The sequence below is a fragment of the Equus asinus genome, chromosome 4, assembly GCF_041296235.1.
Source record: "Equus asinus isolate D_3611 breed Donkey chromosome 4, EquAss-T2T_v2, whole genome shotgun sequence".
Classification (NCBI taxonomy): domain Eukaryota; kingdom Metazoa; phylum Chordata; class Mammalia; order Perissodactyla; family Equidae; genus Equus; species Equus asinus.
This window is the reverse complement of record NC_091793.1, coordinates 19,603,285-19,629,675: the sequence shown is the minus strand read 5'-3', so window position 1 is coordinate 19,629,675 and position 26,391 is coordinate 19,603,285. Positions and strand designations below refer to the sequence as shown.

At 52.6% G+C, this 26,391-nt stretch overlaps 1 protein-coding gene across 1 annotated transcript; it reads right to left on the bottom strand.

The window, feature by feature from the left end:
* Positions 1–15,776: 15,776 nt before the first annotated feature.
* LOC106848485 (cytochrome P450 2D14-like) lies at positions 15,777–21,767 on the bottom strand. The gene is given in 9 exon segments (XM_070506782.1): positions 15,777–16,973; positions 17,072–17,213; positions 17,728–17,915; positions 18,142–18,283; positions 18,454–18,630; positions 18,982–19,142; positions 19,234–19,386; positions 20,186–20,357; positions 21,072–21,767. Coding segments are annotated over 9 exon segments (1,503 nt in total). The 5' UTR covers positions 21,261–21,767; the 3' UTR covers positions 15,777–16,794.
* Positions 21,768–26,391: the final 4,624 nt, after the last annotated feature.

The following is a 26,391-nucleotide window of genomic DNA, read 5'->3' as shown; positions in this document are numbered from 1 at the left end:
GAGCCAAGCTGTCGGGATGACTGTGCTGCCAGAGGGTGCAGGGAGGGGCCAGGGAAGCTCAGGTGCATGAGCAGCCGCGGATGTCCTGTCCTTTCTGCCCTCTCCAGGTGCTTATGCCAGGTAGTGGTGGGGAGAGACGATATGTCCCACCCCCAGCCTGACTCCCAGCGTTATGCAGGGTCCCAGGAAGAACCAGGGGTCTTTGGACTTGATCCTGCCACCCACCTGTCACATTATGCTCACCCTCCCTAATGTGGTCACAGCCTCATCCCCGGAACACATCCTCACCTCCCCATATCTCACCTGCCTCCTCCTGAGTGACCTTCACCTCCCAGGTCCCTGGCTGTGGGGAGGTCACATGATCAGGTGGACAATGGGGAATGGGGGAGATGAGGTTCTCGGTGTCCCTCACTTCACTCTACTACACTCAGACGCAGATTACACACCAACTACTCACACATTCAGACACTACCAACATGCTCACAAAGCGACACACAGCACAGGCACACACACACACATTTACACACCCACAAAATCACATACACACACACATTAATACATGCACCACTTACACACACACACAGACCCAGACCCAGAACAGAGCACCTGTTCTCATGGTGGCCTGGACCCGACCCCCCCCCCGTCCCCACCTCAAGGCAGCAGCAGGGATGCTGAGGACCCTCAACTGGTTGGCACCTGGCTCTGCTTCCTCAGCCTCACCTGGTCGTGGCCATCCCATGACTGACTCTGGGGGTGGGGGGGCAGCAGGGTTGTTTTCAGAGCTCCCCACTCACCCAAGCAGCCAGTTCAGAGCCCAGGAGACCCTCCCCAAGTTGCTTACAAACAGGTCCTTGTTCCTCCCAGCTCTTGAGGCCACCCAGGTGATGAATCTCCTCCGGTCTGTGTCTGCTTTCCTGATTCATAGAAATGTGGGGTGGGTGCTGGCCTGTGTTGACTGAGCTGCCGGGAAGCTCAGGGTACCAGGGAGGCTTAGCATAGGATGTGACACTGTCCCCAGAGGAGTGGGCCTGCTTCCTTGTCAGTATCATCTGTCCTTGAACATCAGCTGCTCAAACTCTTTCCAGAAGACACAGAGACTGAAAGCACGCGGGGCCGATGGAATTTCTTTACACCCTCACAGGGCTGCTGAGGACCACACGGAATGGATTCTCGGGCCTCCCTCTCCCTGGGTCAGGTCTCCCTGCTCCAGCCATCCCACTTCATCCCTCAGCCTCACTTGCCAAGCTGCCTTCCTCCCCTGCTCCAATCCCTTCCCACTCTAGCTCTGTGGTCCCTCAAGGAAAGATGCGAACCCCAGCACCACTCCGCCCCATTGTGTGCCACCTCGTGGCTGGAACGTGGCTCCCAGCCCTCCCTCTTGCTCAGCCTCTCGCCCCCTCCAAGCAGGGGGGAGACCACACGATGCCAGGGCAGGGCCGCTGCTCACCGGCCTCAGCACCCTCCTTCGTCAACAAGAAAAGGGATCGGATTTGAGACTGAGTTTTTAGTTCAGTGAAGCTGAGGGGAACTCTGAAGCTAAAACCCACTCAGGTGGGAAGGGGCAGGAGCCCAGAGAGTGGGGAAGGGGCATTTCCTGGGAGGGGTCAGGCCCCCTCCCCCATCCCAGGGGTATGTGAGGCCAGCTCTCATCCTGGAACCACCTGGAGAATTCTCTCCCCCAGATGAAGCAGAGCCTGCAGGAGGCACTCCCCCAACCCGTGTCCTCCCAGTTCTCTCCCTCCCTCCCTCCCCAAAAGTAAGGGGACCAGCTTCTTCCCAGGGAGCCCCCGGACATCTCCCACTCAGAGATGGCCACCCAGAGATGGCTCCTCGGGGCTGGGGCCTCTTGCTGTTGGCTTTCAACGTTTACAGTTCCTGCTTGGCCCGTGAAAGCTGCTCCTCCCCTTCTGAATGCCCGCAGCCCCACTCTCCTGCAGGGCCCAGGGCCAGAGGGTGTAGTGGGCTGGGGCGCAGTGGGCCTTCCTCAGTTTACCCATATTCCCTGAAACTTGCCTTGCTCAGGCCTTGGACTGTGTTCCAGCCCTGCCAGACGGACCACGTGCTGGGCGGGGCACTCGCAGCCTGAGAGGAGATGATGGTGGGCCCCTGCTCCAAGGTGCTCATGCCAAGGGGAGGAGCAGGAAGGCAGAGAGCTGACAGGCCAGGCCAGCAGTGCGGGGACTGCTCTGAGGGTCATGGGGACACTGCCCCAGGCTGCAGCAGGACTCTCTGGGAAGACTCCTGGAGGACTTTGACTGACTTGGCACCACAGTTGAAGGTGACCTGACAGTGGGACCAGAGGGCCACAGCAGAGTCCTGTGCATGGGGGTGAGGGGCAGCAGGAGGAGGCAGCTTTGCAAGTCTGGCTGAGGACTGGACTGTGGGGAGCTGGGGTCCCTGGGTCTCCAGGAGGCAGGGAGATCATTTTTGATGTCACTTAGCAGACCAGGACGGAAGACCCATGGGCACCCTGAGGCCTTGATGGATCTACCCTGTGGCCTCTCATTGGCCTCAGTTGAATGTCCTGTCCTGTAGGCAGCAACTTTCTACCCAGGATTGTCAGAGAATCAGGTGGTGTTAGCGGGGCGGGGGGCGGGGGGGGGGGGCCGCAGGATGGTCTGAGTGTTGGTTACACAGTGGCCCTGGATAAATTGTCTTTATCCACCCTTGTTCTGGATGTGTCACGCCCTCCCAAGCCATCACCCTAACAGGGATATGAAGGGCAGGGACAGACATGCCTGTAATTCAGGCAGAGCTCCCCAGTACTAGGGGCCTGTTGCCCAGGATGGGGCGGCCTTGAGGAAACCTCATGAGTACAGTGAGCACACAGTACAACCATGAGGCTGACAGCCTTTGCAATCATAGTGCGATTGCAGCTCCCATTGATCAGGCACTCGCGTGTCAGGCACTGCTGCTCACTCTGCGTGTCCTCCCACAGCCCTGTAAGGCAGGTGGCTTTATGGTCCCAAAGGCATGGAGGAGACGGAGTCTCAGGGGTTACGTAAGAGGTCAAAATCACAGAGCAGTCTTTGGGACCATCTCAGTCTCAACACAATAAAGGCCGTATATGACAAATCCAGGGACAACATCATACTCAACAGTGACAAGCTGAGAGCTGTTCCTCTGAGAACAGGAACAAGACAAGGCTGCCCGGTCTCCCCGCTCCTATTCAACACAGTCCTGGGAGTTTGAGCCAGAGCAATTAGGCAGGAAAAAGAAATAAAAGGGATCCAGATTGGAAGGGAAGGAGTAAAACTGACACTATTTGTGGATGACACGATTCTACACATAAAAACTGTAAAGAATTCACCAAAACTTTTGAAAATAATCAATGAATATGGTAAAGTTGCACAGTACAAAATCAACGTACAAAAACCAGTTGCATTTCTATATACTGATAATAAACTAGCAGAAAGAAAAAGAATACAATCCCGTTTACAATCGCAACAAAAAGAAGAAAATACTGAGGAATGAATTTAACCAAGGAGGTGAAAGACTTTTACACTGAAAACTATAAGACATTATTGAAAGAAATCAAACGACGTAAAGAAATGGACACATATTTCATGCTCATGGATTGAAAGACTAAACATAGTTCAAAGTCCTTATTAACTAAAGCTATCTACAGATTCAACACAATCCCAATCAGAATCCCAATGATATTCTTCATAGAAATAGAACAAAGAATCCTAAAGTTTATATGGGGCCACAAAAGACCCTGAAAAGTCAAAGCAATCCTGAGAAGAAAGAATAAAGTTGAAGGTATCACACTACCTGAATTCAAAATATACTACAAAGCTACGGTGATCAAAACAGCATGGTACTGGCACAAAAAGAGACACAGATCAATGGAACAGAATGGCAAGCCTAGAAATATAACCACACATCTACGGACAGATAATCTTTGACAGAGGAGCCAAGAACCACAGTGGAGAAAGGAAAGTCTCTTCAATAAATGGTGTTGGGAAAACTGGACAGTCACGTGCAGAAGAATGAAGGTAGACCATTAGCTTACACCACGCACAAAAATTAACTCAAAATGGATTAGAGACTTGAATGTCAAACGTGAAACCATAAAACTTCTGGAAGAAAATATAAGGAGTACATTCTTTGATATCCATCTTAGCAGTATGTTTTCAAATACCATGTCTACTCAGGCAAGGGAAACAAAAGAAGAAATAAACAAATGGGACTACATCAGACTAAAAAGCTTCTGTATGGCAAAGGAAACCATCAGCAAAATGAAAAGACAACCCACAACTGGGAGAAAATACTTGCAAGTCATATATCCGACAAGGGGTTAATTTCCAGAATACATAAAGAACTCATATAACCCAACAACGAAAAAATGAACAACCCCATCAAAAAATAGGCAGAGGACATGAACAGACATTTTTCTAAAGAAGATATACAGATAGCCAACAGGCACATGAAAAGAGATGTTCAACACCACTAATCATTAGGAAAATGCAGATCAAAACTACAATGAGATACCACCTCATACCCGTCAGAATGGCAATAATTAACAAGACAAGAAATAACAAGTGTTGGAGAGGGTGTGGAGAAAAGGGGACCCTCATGCACTGCTGGTGGGAAGGCAAACTGATGCAGCCACTATGGAAAACAGCATGGAGATTCCTCAAACAATTAAAAATTGAAATACCATATGATCTGGCTATTCCACTACTGGATATTTATCCAAAGAACATGAAATCAATGATTCCAACAGATATATGCACCCCCATGTTCACTACAGCATTATGCACAATAGCCAAGACATGGAAGCAAGCTAAGTGCCCATCAACGGATGAATGAATGAAGTTGTGGTATATCTATATAATGGAATACCACTCAGCCATAGGAAAACACAAAAGGGTGCCATTTGCAACGACATAGATGGACTTTGAGGGAATGATGCTAAGTGAAGTAAGTCAGATAGAGACAAACACCATATGATTTCACTCATGTGTGGAAGGTAAACACAAGGATAAGAACAGATTGGTGATTATCAGAGGGCAAGGAGGGGAGAGGGGAGGGCAAAAGCAGTAAAGGGGCACATATATATAGCGAGGGATAAAAATCAGACTATCAGTGGTGAACACCACGCAGTCTATACAGAAACTGAAATATAATGTACACCTGAAATTTACACAGTGTTATAAGCCAATATCACCTCAATAAAATAATTTTTTAAAAATACTAAGGAAAAAAAAAGGCAGGCTCTGAGCTACTGCTGTACGTGTAAGTTACTGAGATTTATCGTCTTAGAAACACACTCAGCCGGCCCGCCCTGGGCTTCTGCTCTGATGATGCTGCTGGGGTAGAGGAGTGAGCGCCCCCAGGGACCACGCGTGTCACAGGTTTTCACCTGCGTAGGGAAGGGTCTCCTGGACACTGTGACCTGAGACTTGAGAGTCCAGGGGTGACGTCAGAAAAATCGGGAACCAGGAAGCTCCTGGCCCTGGTCTCCCAAACACCGAGACTGGGCCCTGGAAACCAAGGCGACGGGGAGCAAACCCCGGGCGAGCGCCCTAGAATCAGGTAGGGAGCTGCAGCCCAGTCCGGGCGCTGGTAAACTTGGTGGCATTTTGCTCGCCATGCCCCTCCCCCCGAGGCATGGAGCGCCCTGCGGAAACCCCCATTCCCGCCCCTCCCTGGGGACAGAGATATAGAGCGGAAGCCGAGCGCAGCTTGCGGGCCCCGGGCCTGGCCGCCCCGCCTGACTCCGTGCGGACCCGCCCTCGCAGCGCAGGATCCAGGCGGAGGCGCCGGCGGGGCGGCCGCGGCTGCAGTTCCGCAGGCGGGCGCCGGGGGGCGCCGGGGGCCGCGGCCGAGGAGGGAACGGGGGCGGGAGGGCGCTGGGCGGGGCCCGCCTCCCGGAGCTGGTTTATGGGTCCAGGGCTTTGGCTTGTACTCTCATGCTCACACATGCACACACACACACACACACACACACACAGAACCACCACACAGAAATCTACACACCCACATGCCACCCACAGCAGACAAAACTCATCTGAAAACACAAACTCACACTTGAACTCGAGGTGCACAGATTCTCACACACAGACCCAGCACCAAGTGCCCTGGTGCTCGATGCCCCTGGTGCCTGCCGGGACCTCTTCTGGTGGAGGCTTCTCCCTGCGAGGCTCAGGGTCCTCACCCGACTTGCAGCACAGCTCAGATTCCCAGACTCTGACTGGGCTGTGACAAGTTTAACTCGGGGTGGGGGTGCGGGGGCACCAGTGTTCTCCTCTGAGCTCCCCATTGGGTCCCTAATGGGTCAATTGCTGGAGCCCGGAGGCCCTTTCCCAAGCTTGGCACATCCTCCAGTCGCTTTCTGAGGGATATTCTCATCCCACTGCTTTCTGGCCTCTATGGCTTCTGATCAGGAATCTGGTGTCGATGTTATTGAGGACGGATCCTCTGTTTATGATGACGCGCATCTCACATCTTTCTTGTTGCTTTCAAAGCAAGAAAGCAGCTCTCTGTGTTTTGATGGCTTGATTGTGATGCTTGTAGGTGTAGGTCCCTGACTGTATCCTACTTGGAGTCCACTCACCCTCTTGGATGTTGTAGATTAATGTTTTCATCAAATTTGTGGAGTATTCAGTTTTCAATATTTCTTCAAATATCCCTTCTAGTCCTTTATCTCTTCTTCTGCTGGGACTCCTATTATGCGTATGTGGTCTGCTTCATGCTGCCCCACAAGTTTCTGAGTCTCTGCTCATTGTTCTTCATCCTTGTTTCTGTCCTTCAGCGTGGATCAGCTCAGCTGAGCTGTCCTCATGTTTGCTGATTTTTCTTCTGCCTGTTCAAATCTGCTCTTGAGTTCCTGTAGTGAACTTTCATTTCTATTATTCTTTTCAACTCCGGAATTTCTACGTGGTTCCTTTTTGAAATTTGTGTCTCATTACAGATATTCTTTAATTGATGACACATCATGCTATCACTTTCTTTTTGTTCTTTAGACACAATTTCTTTTAGTTCTGTGAACATATTGAATTTACTGACATGCAATCTTTGTCCAGCAACACCAACATCAGGGACAATTTCTATTGATTCCTTTCTCTTGTGTATGGGCCATCCTTTCTTGCTCCTTTGTGTGTCATGTAGTTTCTTGTTGAAAACTGCACATTTCAAATAAGATAATGTGCCAACCCTCCAAATCATATTCTCTTGCCCCCAGGGTTTGTTGTTGTGGTTGTTTGTTGTCATTGTAGTTGTGTCTTAGCTGAGTGGCTTTTCTGAACTAATTCTACAAAGTCTGTATTCCTTGTTGTATGTGGCCACTGAAGTCTCTACTCAATTAGCTTGCTGGTCAGCTAATGATGGGTTAATAATGATGGGTCAGCTAATGAAGATTTCCTTAAATGTCTGGCACCAATAACTCGCCCAATCTTTGCTGCACAAGCTGCTCTATGTGTGATGGAACATGCTTTCAACACTCAGCCAGGCACTGGATTAACAGTTTACAATTTTCCCTCTGACCTCACTTCCTATTTGGGCAGAACCTCAAGGCCAGTCAGAGGGGAAAGCTTAGGGCCCCCATGAGTTCTTTCCTGAGCATGCACATAGTCACACACAACCCTATACATGTGCATGGCCTCTTAGATCCCAGGAATGTGACAGAGCTCTTCAAAGCCCCTGTGGACGCCTCATGCCCCAGCTTCGCCTTGTAAACTTTGTGGTTAGTCTATCATTTGTCCCAATTGTTAACGTTTGCCTTGGGCAGCGTGCATTTTCAACAGTGACCTCTGATTACTTTCAACAAACTCTCCTGAGGAAAAGACTGTTTGCACTAGGGCAGCTCTCAGGGCAAATGCAGACAGCCCAGCATGTGAGTCCCACCAGGGAGCCCCCAGCCAGGTAAAATAATGACAATTCTTTGGATATGAGACTTTAAAAATGCTCCATGTCCTGTGCTCCCACAGGAGGCCTCCCTGGGAGTGTGGGTGGTTCTTTTCAAGGCCGCTGCTGAGCTGGAGAGTGGGGGATAGGACCAGATAAGTGGAAATGCCACAGAGGTTGCTGTTTGCTTGGAGATTCAGCTGTTCATCTTGAAAAAAGTGCTCCTGAATAGCTATGACATTTTGGTTAATTCCCAGACTTCTTAAAAAGTATCTGATCATTTTGCCAGTTTTTTCATTGCTCATCTGGAATGGCCAATTTTAAGAGCTCTGCCATTTTTGCTGATATCATGCTCTTTGAGAGGTGTTTATGAGACCTAAGATGTCTCAAAATGTCTCCACTCATGCTAATAGTTGAGCAGGGTGTAGAATTCTAGATTGGAAATAACTTTCTCGCAGAATTTTATAGACCTTTCTCATTGTCTTCCACCTCAAGGGTGTTGGTGTTGGAAAGTCTGATGGTCCTTGAATTCCTAAAACTGAGACTTCTTACTGCTTTATAACTCTGCAAGTCTTTGGGTTCTTGTTGTGGTCGCTCTGCAAACCAGGAGAAACCCCCAGTCAAAATTTGACTAGAATGTGGGCTGATGACACTGCTACCTAACCAGGAGGTCATGAAAGACTTCACTTTTTGAATCATTGAGATCTCTGGACAGAGCAAGCCTCTCAAGCACACCCCAAGTGGCTGGAGAGAGCCAGGAAAGGCGACTCGCCTGGATATTCACTGTGGTTTGGTGACGGGCTGGGGTGAGGGCTCTTTTGTGTGGGGTAGTGGCTTGGTAGTTGAAACTCTCACAGGGACCAAAGGAGAGAGCACCAGGGATTTATTATCAGCTGGTGCAGATGTGGAGACAAAGGAGGAGACAGAGGTGATGCTTTAAAGCTGTCAGAAGTCAAACATCAAACACTCCTCATTGTGGAGAAGCAGCCCAGATAGCCAGAGGCCCCGACCTTCCAGAATGAGCCTCCCCTGCCTCCTGCTTCCTTCCTGCTTGGCAGGAACTTGAGGCTACTCCCCTTGGGCTGGAGGAATTCCTAGCCTTTTATCAATGCTGACCTGATCCCCTGCCATCAGGAGGCCTCTGGCCCTGGGGAAAGGTCCTCCCTGCGAGGGACCCACAAGGCATGCCTGCTTGTGCTTTTTAGAGGCCTCTGAGGTGGAGAGCAAGGAGGAAAGGCCTGAGGGCTGCGTGCCCTAGCTCCTGAGGAAGCTGTGGCTGGGCTGGTTCCCAGGATCTGACATGCCCAACACTCAGAACCACGAATGATGAGGTATCAATAAATCCACAGAGTGGCTGCTTCTGGAGACTCCCCTGCTTCCTCTCAGGGGCCTCACGTCTTCACAAACCCAGTGTAGCCCCATCCACACTCCCTGTCCTGACAAGCTGCAGGAACACCCGCTCCTGCCACCAAGCCCTCACACGACAGTAGACACTCTGGAGAGGCTGAAGGGGACCCTGCTGGAAGGGGACCCTCACTTCCAAGGGACACACCAAGTTCCCTGAGTTCTGAGAGCTGGGAGCTCCCTGTCACGAGGGCAACCGGAAGACGCTGGTGGAACCCCTGTCAGGGATGCTGTTGGGTGGGGTCCTCTGGCAACAAAGGCCTGGAGGGGCTGCTTCTGCCCTGAGTGTCTGTTGTCCCCCAAGCTGTTGCCTAAATGCACCACGGGGTCTGCCCAAGACTCGGGTAAGCAACCAGTCATTAGAAACCCTTGGGCACTGCCCATGTGCTCAGTCCAGAGCCAGTCAATTGTGGGGGTGAGGACAGGGGGAGCATGCCAGGGCTCCAGGATAACAAAGTCACAGGTGCAGAGTCAGAGCAGGAAGACAGGACCCAGCGGCCATCTGCTGCAAACATCTCATTGGCTGAAGGGGAAACAGACGCCCAGGGCAGGGTGGGAGTGGCCCAGGGTCAAAGAGTTTCCTGACAGTGCAAGCAGGAGAGACAGGGTGTCCTCCTCCAAGGTCCCCATGCAGCCTCCTTCTCCTCTGGCCACCCCACTGTCACATGGGTCCAAGGCTGACCCCTGTCCCTAGGGCATGCCTGCGGCCCACAGCGCTCATTCCCTGCTCCTGGCCAAACCTCCTGAGAGCCTGGCTGAACCCAGCCACCCTGAGGACGGTGCCCTGGGTTGGAGCCCTGACAAGTGTCCTCCTCCAGTTCCAGCCTGTCCATGAGGTGACCCCTACTCTGCAGGGACCTGGACATGAGCATCTCCGTGAGACTGGGAAAGGGGGACCATTCCATCTTGAGGTGTCTGAGTGGCTCAGGGAAGTGCTCACTCCTGGACTGGCATCAGCGTTCCCAGGGAGGGCTATGACACCTGAGGACTGAGCCTGGGTGTTAACCTGGCACATCCCTTCGCAGCCATCTCTGAGTTCCCCACCTATTGGGGTGTTGTAGATGAAGTGGGCAGCAGACTTGATGGTGCTGGTTGAGCTGCTGGCCCATGGTGGGGTGGGTGGAGTTGGGCCTGGGATGTGGGCATCCAGGCCGAGTGAGTCCTTTGCAGTAAAGGGTAAAGTCAGCAGGTTTGGAGGGTTCCAATCCTGTGCCCTGTAAAGCAGTGACTGGCCCTTGACCAGCCCTTGGGAGATGACCTTTAGGTTCTGGGAATATTCTGCCAGATCACCATGTCCTTGTTTTTCTGGAGCCTCAGGCCACACCAGATCCTTCATGCTGTCAATGTGACATGTGGTGAGGACCCTGCATCTCCCTGTATCATTCTGGCCTCTGGAGGGGCTGGAGACTTAGTCACTCCTGTCAGTCACACAGGTGCTCCATGCCTGCGACACCAACTCCAAAAAATTCCCTGGAAATCTAGGCTCACTTCTGCTTCTCTGACAATATTCTGTGTGTGTGTCACACTTCGTTCCTGGGATATTAAGTGCTGTCTGTATGACTCCCCTGGAAGAGGACATATGGAAGCCTGTGCCAGGTTCTCTTGTGTTTCTGTCTGTCTGTCCTATGTGTCTTTTACCTTTGTTGATTTAATTTGCCTCCATTCACTGTAATTAACCATAGCTGCTATAGACAGAATCTCTGTGTCTTCCCCAAATTCATATGGTGAAACCTAATCCCCAGTGTGATGGTATTTGTTCGTGGGGCTTTTGGGAGCTGATTAGGTCATGAGGATGGAATCCTCATGAATGGGATTGATGCCCTTATAAAAGAGAACCCAGAGAGATACCTTGCCCCTTTTGCCTGGTGAAAACACAGTGAAAAGGTGACCATCTATGAAACAGAACAGAGGCCCTCACCAGACATCACATCTGCCAGAGTCTTGGTCCTGGACTTCCCAGACTCCAGAAGTGTGAGGAATAAATGTTTGCTGTTTATAACCCACTCATTCTATGATATTGTGTTTCACCATCTTGAACAGACTAAAACAATAACCTGTATAACAGCATTTGTGAAGTCTGTTTGTCCTCCAGCAAATCACTGAACCTAGGATGGTCTTGGGGACCTCGTGACACAGTTGACTTCAACAGTGGCATTCACTAGAATAACCCTGAAGGCACAGCTTGGCAAAAGGAAGAATAGGGGGCAGGGTGCATGATGAACCTTCATTCCTGAATGGTTTCTGCATCACTCGTGGTGTGATGCAACAGCTGCACTGTGCTCAGTTACTGGAGGTAAAAGTTACCTACCGAATTTGTAAACGATAGGGCTAACCTCCAAGGGGTTGATTCAATGAATATGTAAGGAAATGAAAATAAAAAAACAAACAAATGAAACCCAAGAAACAGGCTAATATACAGTTCTATGGTTATTTCTATACATAATTAGCTAAAGTGAAAATAAAGGAGAGGGTGGGAGGAGATGCTGACACTGCACCAAGCTGGGATTTCACCTGGTCTGAGATATGATCATTTGCATCAGGGATGCTCCCTAAGGGAAAGTTTATGCTGTGACAATAGAAGGCACCTCTATGACTTCTGGTCACCAAGAATGTAGTCCAAGTAGGGGTAGGGCAAAGTCAGGAAAGTACTGAAGAGTTTCCTTGAACCTGAGAAAGGGGATTATTCTTCCCCTCCTTTAAATGCCATGTGGAACTTTCCAGATGAAGTGGCTGATATACTAACTTTGCATGGAAATCATGCTAGATTGGCTTGAGAATGATCGGGATATTCATCCTGCACAACCTAGAAATCATTAACAGAAGGAAAACTGGAAATTCACAAATACATGAAAATTAAACAACACATTCATACACAATGAATGTAGGTCAAAGAAGAAACCACAAGAGAAAGTAGAAAATAGCTTGAAATGAATGAAAACGACAGCACAATATATCCAAACTTATGGAATCCAGAAAAAGTCATGTTCAGAGGGACATCTATAACTGTAAATTCCCAATTAAAATAGATCTCAAATCAATTTCCTAACTCTACACCTTAAAGAATTAGAAAAAGAAGGGCGAACTAAACCCAATGCTAGCATAAAGGAGGAAATAATATAGAGCAGGGATAAATGAAATGGAGACCAGATAAATAACAGCCAAAATCAGTTCAAGCAAAAATTGGTTCTTCAAAGAGATCAGTGAAGCTGACAAACATTTAGCTAGATGGACTAAGAAAAAAAGAGAGAAGACTCAAACTACTAACATCAGAAATGAAAGTGGGGGGGCTGGCCCCGTGGCCAAGTGGTTAAGTTCGCGCACTCCGCTGCAGGCACCCAGTGTTTTGTTGGTTCGAATCCTGGGCGCGGACATGGCACTGCTCATCAGACCACGCTGAGGCAGCGTCCCACATGCCACAACTAGAAGGACCCACAACGAAGAATATACAACTATGTACTGGGGGGCTTTGGGGAGAAAAAGGAAAAAATAAAATCTTTAACAAAAAAAAAAAAAAAAAGAAATGAAAGTGGGGACATTACTACTGATTCTACAGAAATAAAAAGTAGAGTACTGTAAACAGTTGTATGCCAACAAATTGAAAAACCTACTGATAAAATGGACAAATTCCTAGAAACACAAAAGCTACCAAGACTGAATCTTAAAGAAACAGAAAATCTGAATAGACCTTTAATTAATAAGGAGATTGACAAAGTAATAAAAAGTCTCTTCACAAAGAAATACCCTGCACCTGATGACCTCACTGTTGAGTTCTACCAAACACTTAAAGAGGAACTAACACCAATCCTACTCAAACATTTCCACAAAACGGAAGAAGAGGGAACACTTGCTAACCCATCCAATGGGGCCAGCATCACCCTGATTTCAAAGCCAGAGAAAGACACTACAGGAAAAGAAAATGACAGATCAATATCCCCTACGAACATTGATGCCAAAATTCCTCAAGAAAATATTAGCAAACAAAACCGAGCATCATATTAAAAGGATTATACAAGTAGGAAAGGATTACGACCATGTGGGGTTTATTAATGGACTCAAGAATGATTCAACATATGAAAATTGATCAATGTTATATACCACATTAAGAGAATGAAGGACAAAAAACACATGATCATCTCAACTGATACAGAAAAGCATCTGACAAAATTCAACACCTTTTCAAGTTAAAAACACTGAACAAACTAGGAATAGAAGGAAACTACCTCAACATAACATAAGCCATATATGAAAAACCCACAGTAATCGTGATAGTCAATGGTGAAAACTGAAAGCTTTTCTTTTGACATCAGGAACAAAGAAAGGATACCCTTTTTAGCCACTTCCATTCATCAGAGTACTAGAAGTTCTAGCCAAAGCAATTAGGAAAGAAAAAGAAATAAAAGGCACCCAACTGGAAGAGAAGAAGTAACATTATCTCTGTTTGCAGATGATATGATCTTCTATGCAGAAAAACCACAAAAGATTCCACAAAAAACCATGATAGAACTGATAAACAAATTCAGTAAAGTAGCAGGATACAAAATCAATGCACAAAAATCATCTGTATTTCTACACAATAACAATGAACAATCCTAAAATGAAGTTAAGAAAATAATTTGATTTACAATAGGACCAAAAAGAACAAAATATGTAGGAATTATCTTAACCAAAGAGGTGAAAGACTGGTACCATGAAAACTACAAAACTGCTGAAAGAAGAAAAGACACAAGGAAGTGGAAAGACATCCTATGTTCATGGATTGGAAGACTTGATATTGTAAAGAGGTCAGGACAACTCAGAGTGATGTACAGATTTAATGCAATCCCCATCAAAATCCCAATGACTTCTGCAGAAATTAAAAAACCAATCCTTAAATTCATGTGGAATCTCAAGGGACCCCAAATAGACAAAACAATCTTAAAAAAGAAGAATAAAACTCTTACTTCCTGATTTCAAAAATTAATACAAAACTACAGTAATCAACACACCGTGGTACCAGCAATAAGACAGAGATACAGACTAACGGAAGAGAATAGAAGGCCCAGAAATAAACCCTCAGGTAGAGTTCAATGGTTTCAACACAGGCCTCAAGACCATTCAATGGGGGAAGGATAGTTTTTCAACAAATGTTGCTGGGAAATCTGAATATCTTAATGCAAAAGAATAAAATTAAACCTTCACCTACCACCGTATACATAAGTTAACTCAAAAGGGATCAAAGACTTAAATGTTAGAGCTAAAACTGGAAAGTTCTTAGAAGAAAACAGGACAAAAGGTTCTCAACAGTGGATTTGGCAGTGATCTTCAATATGACACCAAAGGCACAGGTAACAAAAGAAAAAATACACAAATTGGATCTCATGAAAATTAAAAAAATATTGCCCATCAAAAGATACTATCAACCAAATAAAAAGGCAACCTAAAGAATGGGAGAAAATATCTGCAAATCATATGCAGTCACATGTCACTTAAAGAGAGGAATATGTGCTGAGAAACGTGTGGTTAGGGGGATTTCATCATTTTGCGAACATCATAGAGCGTACTTACACAAACCTAGATGCTATACCCTGCTACACACCTAGGCTATGTGGTCTTAATCCTATGGCACCACTGTCGTACATGCCGTCTTCCTTGACAGACACGTCATTGGGCAGCGCATAACTGTATCTGATAAGGGATTAATATCTAGAATAGCTAGAGAACTCCTAAAACTCAAAAACAACAATAACAACAAAACACACAACCTGATTTTAGAATGGGGAGAGGACTTGAATAGACATTTCTACAAAGAAGATATACAAATGGACAATAAACACATGAAAAAAGCTCAACATCACTCGTCGTTAGGGAAATGCAAATCAAAACCACAATGAGATAGCACCTCACACTCATTCAAATGGCTGCTATGACCAAAACAGAAAATAGCAAGTGGTGGCGAGGACGTGGAGAATTGGAACAATGTGCACTGCCGGCGGGAGTGTAAAACAGTGCAGCTTCTGCGGGACAACAGTCCCATGGTTACATAGCCACAAACCGAAAGCAGAGTCTCAAAGAGGTATTTGTCCCCAGTGTTCATAGGAGCATTATCCACCGTAGCTCAAAGGTAGAGGCAACCCAAATGTCCATCCATGGATGAAGGGAAAGCAAATGTGGTCTGAACATACGGTGGAATATTATTCAGCCTAAAAAAGGAAGGAAATTCTGCAATACGCTACAATGTGGGTGGACCCGGAGGACATTATGCTGAGTGAAATAAGTCAGTTACAAAAAGACAAACGCTGTATGATTCCACCTATGTGAGGTCCCTAAGGAGTCAAATTCACAGAGACAGAAAGTAGAATGGTGGTTGCCAGGGGCCACAGGGAGGGGGCATGGGGAGATATTGTCTCACGGGGACGGAGTTTCAGTTTTGCAAGAAGAAAGAGTTCTGGGATGGATGGTGTGATGGTTCGACGATACGAGAACTTAACAGCATTGAACTGCACACTCGAAAATGATGAGATGGCAAGTGTAATATTGTGTGTATTTTCACTCCCACACACACAAAATGAAGATATTCAAACAAATATGACCATTTTGTTGTAGGAGACAAAAACCAGGGTGGGGGCCTGTGCAGTGAAAAGTTTACTCTGTAGGTTTGGGATTTCAGTCAGTGCACAGTTCAGAAAAATGGCTGGCCCCTGACAGCTCCTGGGGAACACCCCCTTTGCCCTTAGGATGACCTGCCTGACAAGTGTCTCTGTACCTGGGGCGCTGGGTCACACCACACGGTTTATGCCAACAACATAATTGATGGCGAGGCCTTAGGCCACACTGTTTGACCTTGAAAGAGGCTGGAGACTGAGTAACTGAGGTCAGCCATGCAGCTCTCCCAGTCTAAGTGACTGACTTCCAACAAAATCCCTGGAAACCCTAACGCGGGGGAGCCTCCCTGGAGAGCAAACTCTCTGCTTGTGTCACATATCACTGCTGGCAGAACTGAACACTGTCTGCACGAATCCTCAGAGAGACAGTTGGAAGCTTGTGCCTGCTCTTCCTGAACTCCCTCCGTGTGCCTTGACCCCTGCTGATTCTGTCTGGATCCTTTCTCTGGAAAACCATAACCGTGAGTATAACAGCTGTTCTGACTCCCGTGAGTCCTTGCAGTGAATCCCTGAACCTGAGGGCGCTCCCCCACCGCGGGATGGGCTGATTCCATCAGAAGCCCATTCACACTCCTCCTGCCCCCTGACACCCAGGAGTCAAGGCCTACATGGACTTAGTCACCAACCAGGGCAGCCACTGTTGGGTCTGCATGAGTGACTAGGGGGTAAGCTGTCACCTTCTGAGCCTCAGTATGCCTGTCTCTCAAATGGGGTCAAATGCCTGGTGAGCTGGATCAGGCAGGGGAAGTGGCTGCCCTGGGGAGGCTGCTGAGGCTGCATCTCTGCCAGGGGTTGTTCAGGGGGCTCAGGTGGGACTCAAGCCAGGTTGGAGCCATCAAAATGGTTTATTGGACATCAGCACATGCACGAGGAGTGGGTTGGAGGCTTGGTACCCCCTCTAGCGGGGCTCAGCACAGAGCTGGTAGGGGGACGGGGTCACCAGGAAGCCAAACACACCATGGTCGCTAGGGCGGGGCTGCCCAGCGGGCACCGAGAAGCTGAAGCGCTGCAGGAGGCAGGTGAAGAAGAGGAAGAGCTCCATGCGGGCCAGGGGCTCCCCGAGGCACGAGCGGCGGCCTGTGGGTGGGGATGGGGGTCAGCGAGCCTGGGGGCCTGGGCTCCACGCCTCCAAGACTCCCCTGGGAGGGGCAGCAAGCCGGGCTCCCCACAGGCACCTGCTGAGAAGGGCATGAAGGCCTCCTGCTTGACGAAGCGGCCCTGGGCGTCCAGGAAGTGCTCGGGGTGGAAGTGGAAGGGCTTCTTCCAGACGGTCTCGTCCTTCAGCACCGATGACAGGTTGGTGATGAGCGTGGTCCCCTGGCAGGAGATGCCGGGCATGAGTGAGATCCAGGCTTGGGGAAACCTGGACCCCTGCCACCAAACACACATGGGACACACTCTCTACCTGGCACACACCTGGACTCTTTCAAGTCAGTCTCAGCCCAAGGAGCTTCCTGGTACCCTCCCTGCTCCCATCGCAGGGCCAAGTGACCTGCCTCTTGGGCTCCATGCCTACCAACTGTCACTCCATGCATGGGCTACTCCAACACAATGGGGCGTATTTTATTTTGTCTCCCCCTCTGGCTCCCTGCTGGGTCTCTGCGTGGAGGGGGCCAGCCCTGCCTCTGCTTCATCCCCACACCCACCCCTACACCCGCCCACTTTGACACTCCCTCTGGCTGTGGGCAGGTCACACCCTCTACAGTCAGTGCCTGTGGAAATGAGGATTAGGTGGCTTGGATTCCATCCTGGCCCCACCTGGCAATGGCCATCCTGGGGCTCCCAGGGCACAGGTGGAGCTGAGCTGGGGTGAGGAGGGCCGCAGGCCTACCTTGGGAATGAGGAAGCCCTGCACTTCAATGTCACGGGACGTCATGTGGGACAAGCCCAGTGGGATGATGTCCCCAAAGCGCTGAACCTCGTGGACCACGGCCATGGTGAAGGGCATGCGGGCCTGGTCCCCCATCTCTGGTCGCCGCACCTGCCCTATCACCTCATCGACCTCCTGTTAGACACGGCCTGCACAGACAAGCGTCCCCACAGTGGTCACAACCCAGGGGGCTGCACCCCACCCTCCTCCTGACTCCTGTGCAGGGGCTGCGCCCACATGGAGGAGAAGGTCACCGGACCTCTGAGCCTGGGCCCACCCTCTGCTCAGAGCTCCTGGTGGCCAAACCAAGCTCAGGGCCCCCAGCCTGTCCCCCTCCTCCCTGGCTCATCCCACTGACCCCCACGCTGGGCTCACGCTGCACATCCGGGTGCAGGATCATGAGCAGGAGGGCCCAGGCCAAGGTGGTTGAGGTGGTCACCATCCCAGCAGAGAAAAGATCAGCCACCACCAGGCGCAGGTTATCATCATTGAAGCTGCTCTCCGGGTTCCCCTTGGCCTGGGTCATGCAGAGAGGGTGGGCTCAGGGAAAGGGGGAGGAAGCCCCCAAATGCCCTGCCACTCTGCACCCATCAGCCTGGATACCTTATCACTGGGGGATACATAGAGCCCCCTGCCTTGGCTTCCATCAAAGGCCCTCAACCACTGGCCCTGGCCCTGGGGGCTCACCTTTTCTACCTCGTCCTGGAAAGCGTCAGTCAGGTCTCGGGGAGGCTGGGTCGGGTCCCGGGTCATCCTGTGCTCAGCAAGCAGCTCATCCAGCTGGGCCATGAAGGCTCCCTGCCCAGGAAAGACCTTGGCAGCCACCCCAGGGATGTGCAGGAGCACGGGGATCGCTTCCAGCACCTGTGCAGGCCACAGATGTGAGGCCCTCAGTTCCCAGTGCTCAGGTGTTCACCTCCACCTTTCAGGTCCCACTTGCTTCCAGGGTGTCCCCACCATCGACCTGGTTCCTCCCTAACTTCAGACCTCAACCCTCTCGCCTGGCCTGGGCCACATCAGGATAAATCTAACATCTACATCTCACTGGTTCCAGAGGCTTCCAAAGAAGGAGGTAGAGGTTCCTTAGCGCTCTCTTTGGACCCGATGACCCAACACCCCTCTGTACAAATCCTGCTCCGCGGAGGCCCAGTGCAGGGACAGAGGCCCTTCCTTGGAGTTCGCCTGCAGGGCTCCTTGTCGCCCTCCACCCAGCACCTGGCGGAGGAAGCCTGACTCCTCCTTCACTCCCTCCTCCGTGAGGTCCAAGAGCTTGAGGAAGCGCGAGTCGTTGTACTCGAAGCGGCGCCCGAAGGTCAGGGAGGCGATCACGTTGCTCACCGCTTTATTCAGGAGGTCGTCGGGGCTAAAGGGTCTTCCTAGAAGGGGACGGTGTAGGTCACGGGGTCGCCTCCAGCTCCTCTTCCCCAGCCTCCATCCCTGTCTCCTGGCCCTCAGCCCAGCACTCACCGGCCTGGTCGGCGAAGGCGGCACAGAGGTACGAGGCCTCCTCGGTCACCCACTGCTCCAGGGACTTCTTGCCCAGGCCGAAGTTGCGCAGGGTGGACAGGGAGAAGCGTCGCTGCTCCCGCCACGCGCGCCCGTACCGTGCCAGGATCACCCCTGGGGGCGGGGCGGGCACGGGCGTGGCTCGGCTGTGACCTCGCCCCGCCTCTGCGCGCACACCTTGCTCACAGGCTCGCACGCCCTTCCGTCTAAGCCGGCGTCCCGCCCCGGCCCCGCCCCGGCCGGCGGAGCTCCGCTCCCTGTTCTGCTCCCTCTAAGCTGGTTCTCAGTCCCACCATCCCCGCCCCCTCTGACACCCGCTTCTGGCGAGCACAGGTCACCCTCTACTCCCTCACATCCTCGCCTGCTCCTTACAGGCCCCGCCCCTTACCCTGCGCCCACTGCCACGCCCCCTGCTTCGCCTACACTAACCTCTTTCTGCACGAGTAACACCACCAAGTCCTGCCCACTTTACACCATCTTCCGCCTGGGGACACGTCCAACCCTCGGCCCGGAGACATCGTTCGCCAGCCCTCCCCACTCAGGGCAAGTCTTGTCCCCAACCTTACCTCTAGCCTCTGACCGCCTTCCAGTTCAAGGGAGCTCTCGGCCCGCCCCCAGCCCCGCCCACACTGACTCCTCCTCCTCATTCCCGCCTCTCAGACGTCCCCTACCAGCTCCGGGTGGCGTGTGTTCCGCCCACTCCCTCTAAGGCCCCTCCCTCCGCCCGCTCACAGGCACCCCCCTACCCTGGTCGCAGGCTCCTTCCTCCACCTGCCGCCCCTTCCAGTACGCTGACTCTTCCCTGCACCGCAGATCTCCCCCTACAGCCCCCCGACGCAGCTTGGCCCAGCCGAGTCACGGGTCACTGTGGGCACAGTCCCCTCTGGGCCGCGGTCCCCCCTTGTCCGCTTGCCTTCTGCGTGTGGCCCGTAGCCCAGGTGCTCATAGACGACCGCAGGTGGGCGGTCGGAGGTGTCCTCGCCGCGGTGCACCAGCGCCTCGCGCATGGCCGCCAGCCCGTTGAGCACGACCACGGGCGTCCAGGCCAGCTGCAGGCTGAACACGTCCCCGAAGCGGCGCCGCAGCTGCAGGCCAGGAGTTAAGGCGTTCGACAAGCCCCACCCTCGCCAGGCTCCTGGCCACAGTCTCCTGGTCCTAGCCTTCAGGGACCCCTGGGCCGCCAGACGTGGAAATTGGGGAGTGGGGGAATGGAAGGACTTTATCCGGCTTGGTGACACTGGGGGTCACAACTTGTATGGTTGAGGACCTCACGTTGAATAAGACCACCCAGGTATCACTTTGCAGAGGTCACCAACATTGTCAGTAAGCCAAATTAGCATTCCATTTTACAGGCGACAAAACAGGTTCAGGGAGGTGAGCAGGGAGGCCCAAGATCTCACAGCAGCAACAGATTTGAACCTGGTCACTGTCCCCTGCCAACCTCGATTTCCTGATTTCAGTGGGGCTCATGCCCAGCCTCCTCTCTCCAATCTCAGGAGCTTTCCTCCTGATGTCCTCAGAAGGGACTCAGGCTCACAGAACTTATGCTCGGTCCCACTGCATCCTGAACCTTCTGCCAAGGCCCACCCTCTCCAGGCCTTTGCCCTCTCTGACCTTTGATGGGTAAATTCAAACTGTCCCCCAGGCCCTGCCCAGCTGCCCTCCCCCAGGAGGCCTCTCACACCTGCCTCCTCCTTTCCACCAGCTCCTTGTCCAGCCTGTGGCTTCACCACCACCCACTGTCTGCTGCTATGTGGGGCCCCCAGGACCTCTGCTGCTCCCTCCCCCACGTTCCTCACCCGAGTAAAGCTGCAAACCGTGTCCTGGAAGTCCACCTGTAGCAGGTTGCCCAGCCCAGGCAGGGGCATGGGGCCTGGGGGGTAGCGGGGGGCCCAGCGTTGGCGCCGGTGCATCAGGTCCACCAGGAGCAGGAAGATGGCCACGGCCACAGCCAGCGGCCCCAGTGTCTCCCCGGTCAGCAGTCCCATGGCTGCCTCAGTGCACACTGCGCTCCTCTGGACACACTGGGGCCCCTCACCACACCAGGCACCAGGACCAGACCTGGCAGGGCTCTCTCACCCACTCTGAAGGTTTGATGAGCCTGGGCCCTTTTATAAAGGGGGCTGAGACTGGCCTTTGTCCTCTGCTCTGAGCCTGCCTGTTGGCGTGACTGTGCTGCCAGAGGGTGCAGGGAGGGGACAGCGAAGGTCAGTGCAGGGGTGGCGCAGAACTCCTGACCCTGCTGCCCTCTGCAGGTGCTTATCCAGGGTGGGCGTGGGAGGCAGACAATATGTCCCCACCCCCAGCTTGACTCCCAGCATTGTGCTGGCTCCCAGGGAGAACCCGGGGTCTTTGGACTTGATCCTGCCACCCACCTGCCACATTAGCCTCACCCTCCCTAATGGGGTCACAGCCTCGTCCCGAGAACACATCCTCACCTCCCTGTATCTCACCTGCCTCCTCCCGAGTGACCTTCAACTCTGAGCTTTGTCACTGGCATTTGCTGTAGGGAGGTCACGTGATCAGAGGGACCTTGGGTGGGGGCAAGGGATAAAGTTCTCTGTGTCCCTCACTTCACACTGTGACACTCAATGTACACACAGACACAGATCACACACTCACAAACCACTCACACAATCAGATGTTACCCACTCACATACTGACACATAGGACCTGCACACACAGTTACACACCCACAAAATAACAGACACACACACATTAATACTTGCACCACTGACACACACACATACACACACACACACAGAGCACCTGTTCTCATTGGTGGTCTGTACCCGACCCCCACCTCAAGGCAGCTGGCAGGGATGCTGAGGACCCTCACCTGGCTGCGGGCTGGCTCAGCTTCCGCTGTTTCCCCGTGGTTGTGAGCATCACATGACTGACTCTGGGGGTGGGGAGGCAGCAGCGTTGTTTTCAGAGCTCCCTACTCACCCAAGCAGCCAGTTCAGAGGACAGGAGACCCTTCCTAAGTGGGTTACAAACTGGTCCTTGACCTCCCAGCTCTTGAGGCCACCCAGGTGATGAATCTCCTCAAGCCTCTGTCCACTTTCCTGACTCAGAGAAATGCGGGGTGATCCCTTGCTCTTCTTGACTGAGCTGCCAGGAAGCTCAGCATACCAGGGTGTCCTAGCATAGGATGTCACCCTGTCCCCAGAGGAGTGGGCCTGCTTCTTCCTCAGTATAGTTTGTCCTTGAACATCAGCTGCTGAAACTTTCTGGAAAGACAAGGGGATAGAAAGCAAGTGGGGCGGATGTAATTTCTTTACACCCTCACAGGCCTGCTGAGGACCACACTGAATGGATTCCAGGGCCTCCCCTTAGCCAGCCACCTCCCTCTCCCTGGGCCAGGTCCCCCTGCTCCAGCCCCATCCCTTCCCACTCTGGCTCTGTGGTCCCTCAAGGAAAGATGCGAACCCCAGCACCACCCTGCCCCTTTGTGTGCCACCTCGTGGCTGGAACTGTGGCTCCCAGGCCCTCCCTATTGCTCAGCCTCTCGCCCCCTCCAAGCAGGGGGGTGACCACACGATGCCAGGGCAGGGCTGCTGCCCACCGGCCTCTGTACCCTCCTTCATCAACAGGAAGAGGGGTGGGATTTGAGGCTGAGTTTTTAAATCAGTGAAGCTGATGGGAACTCTGAAGCCAAAACCCACTCAGATGGGAAGGGGCAGGAGCCCAGAGGGTAGGGGAGGGGCATTTCCTGGGAGGGGTCTGGCCCCCTCCCCCATCCCAGGGGTAGTGAGTTCTCATCCTGGAACCAGCTGGAGAATTCTCTCCCCCAGATGGAGCAGGGCCTGCAGGAGGCACTCCTCACGCCTGTGTCCCACTAGCTCTCTCCCTCCCTCACCCCTAACAGCTTCTTCCCAGGGAGCCTCTGGACATCCCCCACCCAGAGATGGCTCCCCGGGGGGCAGGGGCCTCTTGCTATTGGCTTTCGACCTTTACAGTTCCTGCTTGGCCTGTGACAGCTGCTCCTCCCCTTCTGAATGCCCGCAGCCCCACTCTCCTGCAGGGCCCAGGGCCAGAGGGTGTAGCGGGCTGGGGCCCAGTGGGCCTTCCTCAGTTTACCTCGTTTTCCCTGCATCTTGCCTTGCTCAGGCCTTGGACTGTGTTCCAGCCCCGCTGGACGTCCCACGTGCTGGGTGCTGGTGGGGCACTCGCAGCCTGGCGGGGACACAATGGTGTGCCCCTGCTCCAAGGTGCTCATGCCAAGAGGAGGAGCAGGAAGGCAGAGAGCTGACAGGCCAGGCCAGCAGTGTGGGGACTGCTCTGAGGGTCGTGGCGACACTGCCCCAGGCTGCAGCAGGACTCTCTGGGAAGCCTACCTGGAGGACTTTGACTGACTTGGCACCACATTTGAAGGTGACCTGGCAGTGGGACCAAAGGGCCACAGCAGAGTCCTGTGCATGGGGGTGAGGGGCAGCGGGAGGAGGCAGCTTTGCAAGTCTGGCTGAGGACTGGACTGTGGGGAGCTGGGGTCCCTGGGCCTCCAGGAGGCAGGGAGATCATTTTTGACATCAAAACAGACCAGAAGGAAGACCCATGGGCACTGTGGGGCCTTCCTGGATTCAGCCTGTGGCCTCTCATTGGCCTCAGTTGAGTGTCCTGTCCTGTGGGCAGCACCTCTCTACCCAGGACTGTCAGAGAATCAGGTGGTGTTGGCAGGGGAGGGGGGGAGGCAGGATGGTGTGAGTGTTGGTCACACAGTGGCTCTGGATAAAGTGTCTTTATCTACCCTTTGTTTTGGATGTGTCACGCCCTCCCAAGCAGTTACCCTAATGTGGACATGAAGGGCAGGGACCGACATGCCTGTAATTCAGGCAGCGCCCCCCGACACTAGAGGCCTGTGGTCCAGGACGCCGCAGCCTTGAGGAAACCTCATGAGTACAATGAGCACATGGAACAACTGTGAGGCCAACAGCCTTTGCAATCATTGTGCAATAGCAGCTCCCATTGATCAGGCACTCGTGTGCCAGGCACTGCTGCTCACTCTGCGTGTCCCCCCACAGCCCTGGAAGGCAGGTGGCTTTATGGTCCCCAAGGCATGGAGGAGACTGGGTCTCAGGGGTCACGTCAGGAGGTCAAAGTCACAGAGGAGTAGTTGGGCCATTTCAAAACGCAGGCTCTGAGCTACTGCTGTCCGTGTAAGTTACTGAGATTTATCGTCTCAGAAACACACTCAGCCCGCCCTCCCGGGGCTTGTGCCCTGGTGAAGCTGCTGGGCTGGAGGGGTGAGCGCCCCCAGGGTCCACCCGTGTCACAGATGTTCACCCGCGCCCGGAAGGGTCCTCTGGACACTGCGACCTGGGACTTAGGATCCAGGGGAGACGTCAGCACGCTGGGGAACTACGAAGCGCCTGGCCCTGTTCCCCAAGCACGGAACCGTGGCCCTGGGTCCCCAACGCGATGCAGGGAAAACCCCGGGCGAGCGCCCTAGAATCAGGTAGGGAGCTGCAGCCCAGCCCGGGCGCTGGTAAACTTGGTGGCATTTTGCTCGCCATGCCCCTCCCCCAGAGGCATGGAGCGCCCTGGGGAAACCCCCATTCCGGCTCCTCCCTGGGGACAGAGATAGAGCGGAAGCCGAGCGCAGCTTGCAGCCCGGGCCTGGCCGCCCCGCCTGACTCCGTGCGGACCCGCCCTCGCAGCGCAGGATCCAGGCGGAGGCGCCGGCGGGGCGGCCGCGGCTGCAGTTCCTCAGGCGGGCGCCGGGGGGCGCCGGGGGCCGCGGCCGAGGAGGGAACGGGGGCGGGAGGGCGCTGGGCAGGGCCCGCCTCCCCGAGCTGGTTAATGGGTCCTGCGCTCGGGCTTGGCAGGATGAAAAGGTTCTGGGGACCCGCCGCACAACAATGTGAATCTACTGGACGCTACTGAACTGTCCACTTACTGTGTAACATGCTAAATTTTATATGTTTTTAACCAGGATTTTAAAGTTATTTAAAAAAATACATCTCCTCTACACTCCTGTTAGAATGGTCAAAATCCAGGACACTGAGAACACCTAACAATGAGGACGTGGAGCAACAGGAAGTGTCATACACCGCCTTTGAGAACGCAAAACGGTATAGCCCTCTGGAGTCGGTTTGGCGGTTCCTTACAAACTCGACGCTGTCACCACGTGACCCAGCAACCAGGCTCCTTGATGTTCACTCAAAGGAGCTCAGAACTTATGTCCACAGAAAACCTGCACAGGGATGTTGACAGCAGCTGTGTTCATAATCACCAGACCTCGGAAGCAACTAAGACGCCTTTCAGGAGGTGAATGGATAAACTGTGGCACATCCGACAATGGACTATTCTTCAGGGTCCAAAAGAAATGAGACATCAATCCATGAAAATGTGTGGATGAAGTTTAAATTCCTATCACCAGGTGACAGGAGGCAATCTGGAAAGGCTACATACTGTATGATTCCACCTATATGACCTTCTAGAAAAGGCAGAACTATAGAGACAGAAAACAGATCAGAAGTTGCCTTGGGCTGGGGGAAGGAACAGGCGGAACATAGCTGATGTTTAGACAGTGAAACTTCTCTGTAGGATCCTATATTGGTGGAAATATGTCCGTATACATTTGTCCAAACTCATAGAATGTACAACAGCAAGAGTGAGCCCCAGTGTAAGCTATGGACTCTGGGTGACAATGATGTGGGAATGTGGGTTCCTGCCTGCCCTCTACACCTGCTCAAAGGGTTTCCCCTCTTTGCGTCAGACCCACCCCTACCAACCTCCCAAATGCCCTGACCTACCCCGCCTCCAGGTCCACACAATGACCCCCCTTCCTGCTGTGGACTGGTCCCATCCCCGTGCCCTGTCACTGCTCACATGGTTCCACCCACGTTGGGTACAGGACGGATCCTCACTGGCACCCACACTCCTCCTGCCCCAGCCTTGGTACAGACTCCTTCCTCTATGCCTTGTGCCCACTATTCGCTAGCCATTCTCCCTGCCTCACAGTTGACACCCGCGCAGGTTAGGCCAGGTAGCATCTCAGGTCACTACGGGCCCAGCCCTGGCAAGAATGAGTCTGAGGAAGGCCTTGCTTTGGGTTCCGCCCTCAGCCCACGTGTGGGAACCAAAGAGCAGTGGGCAAGTCCTTACTACCGTACG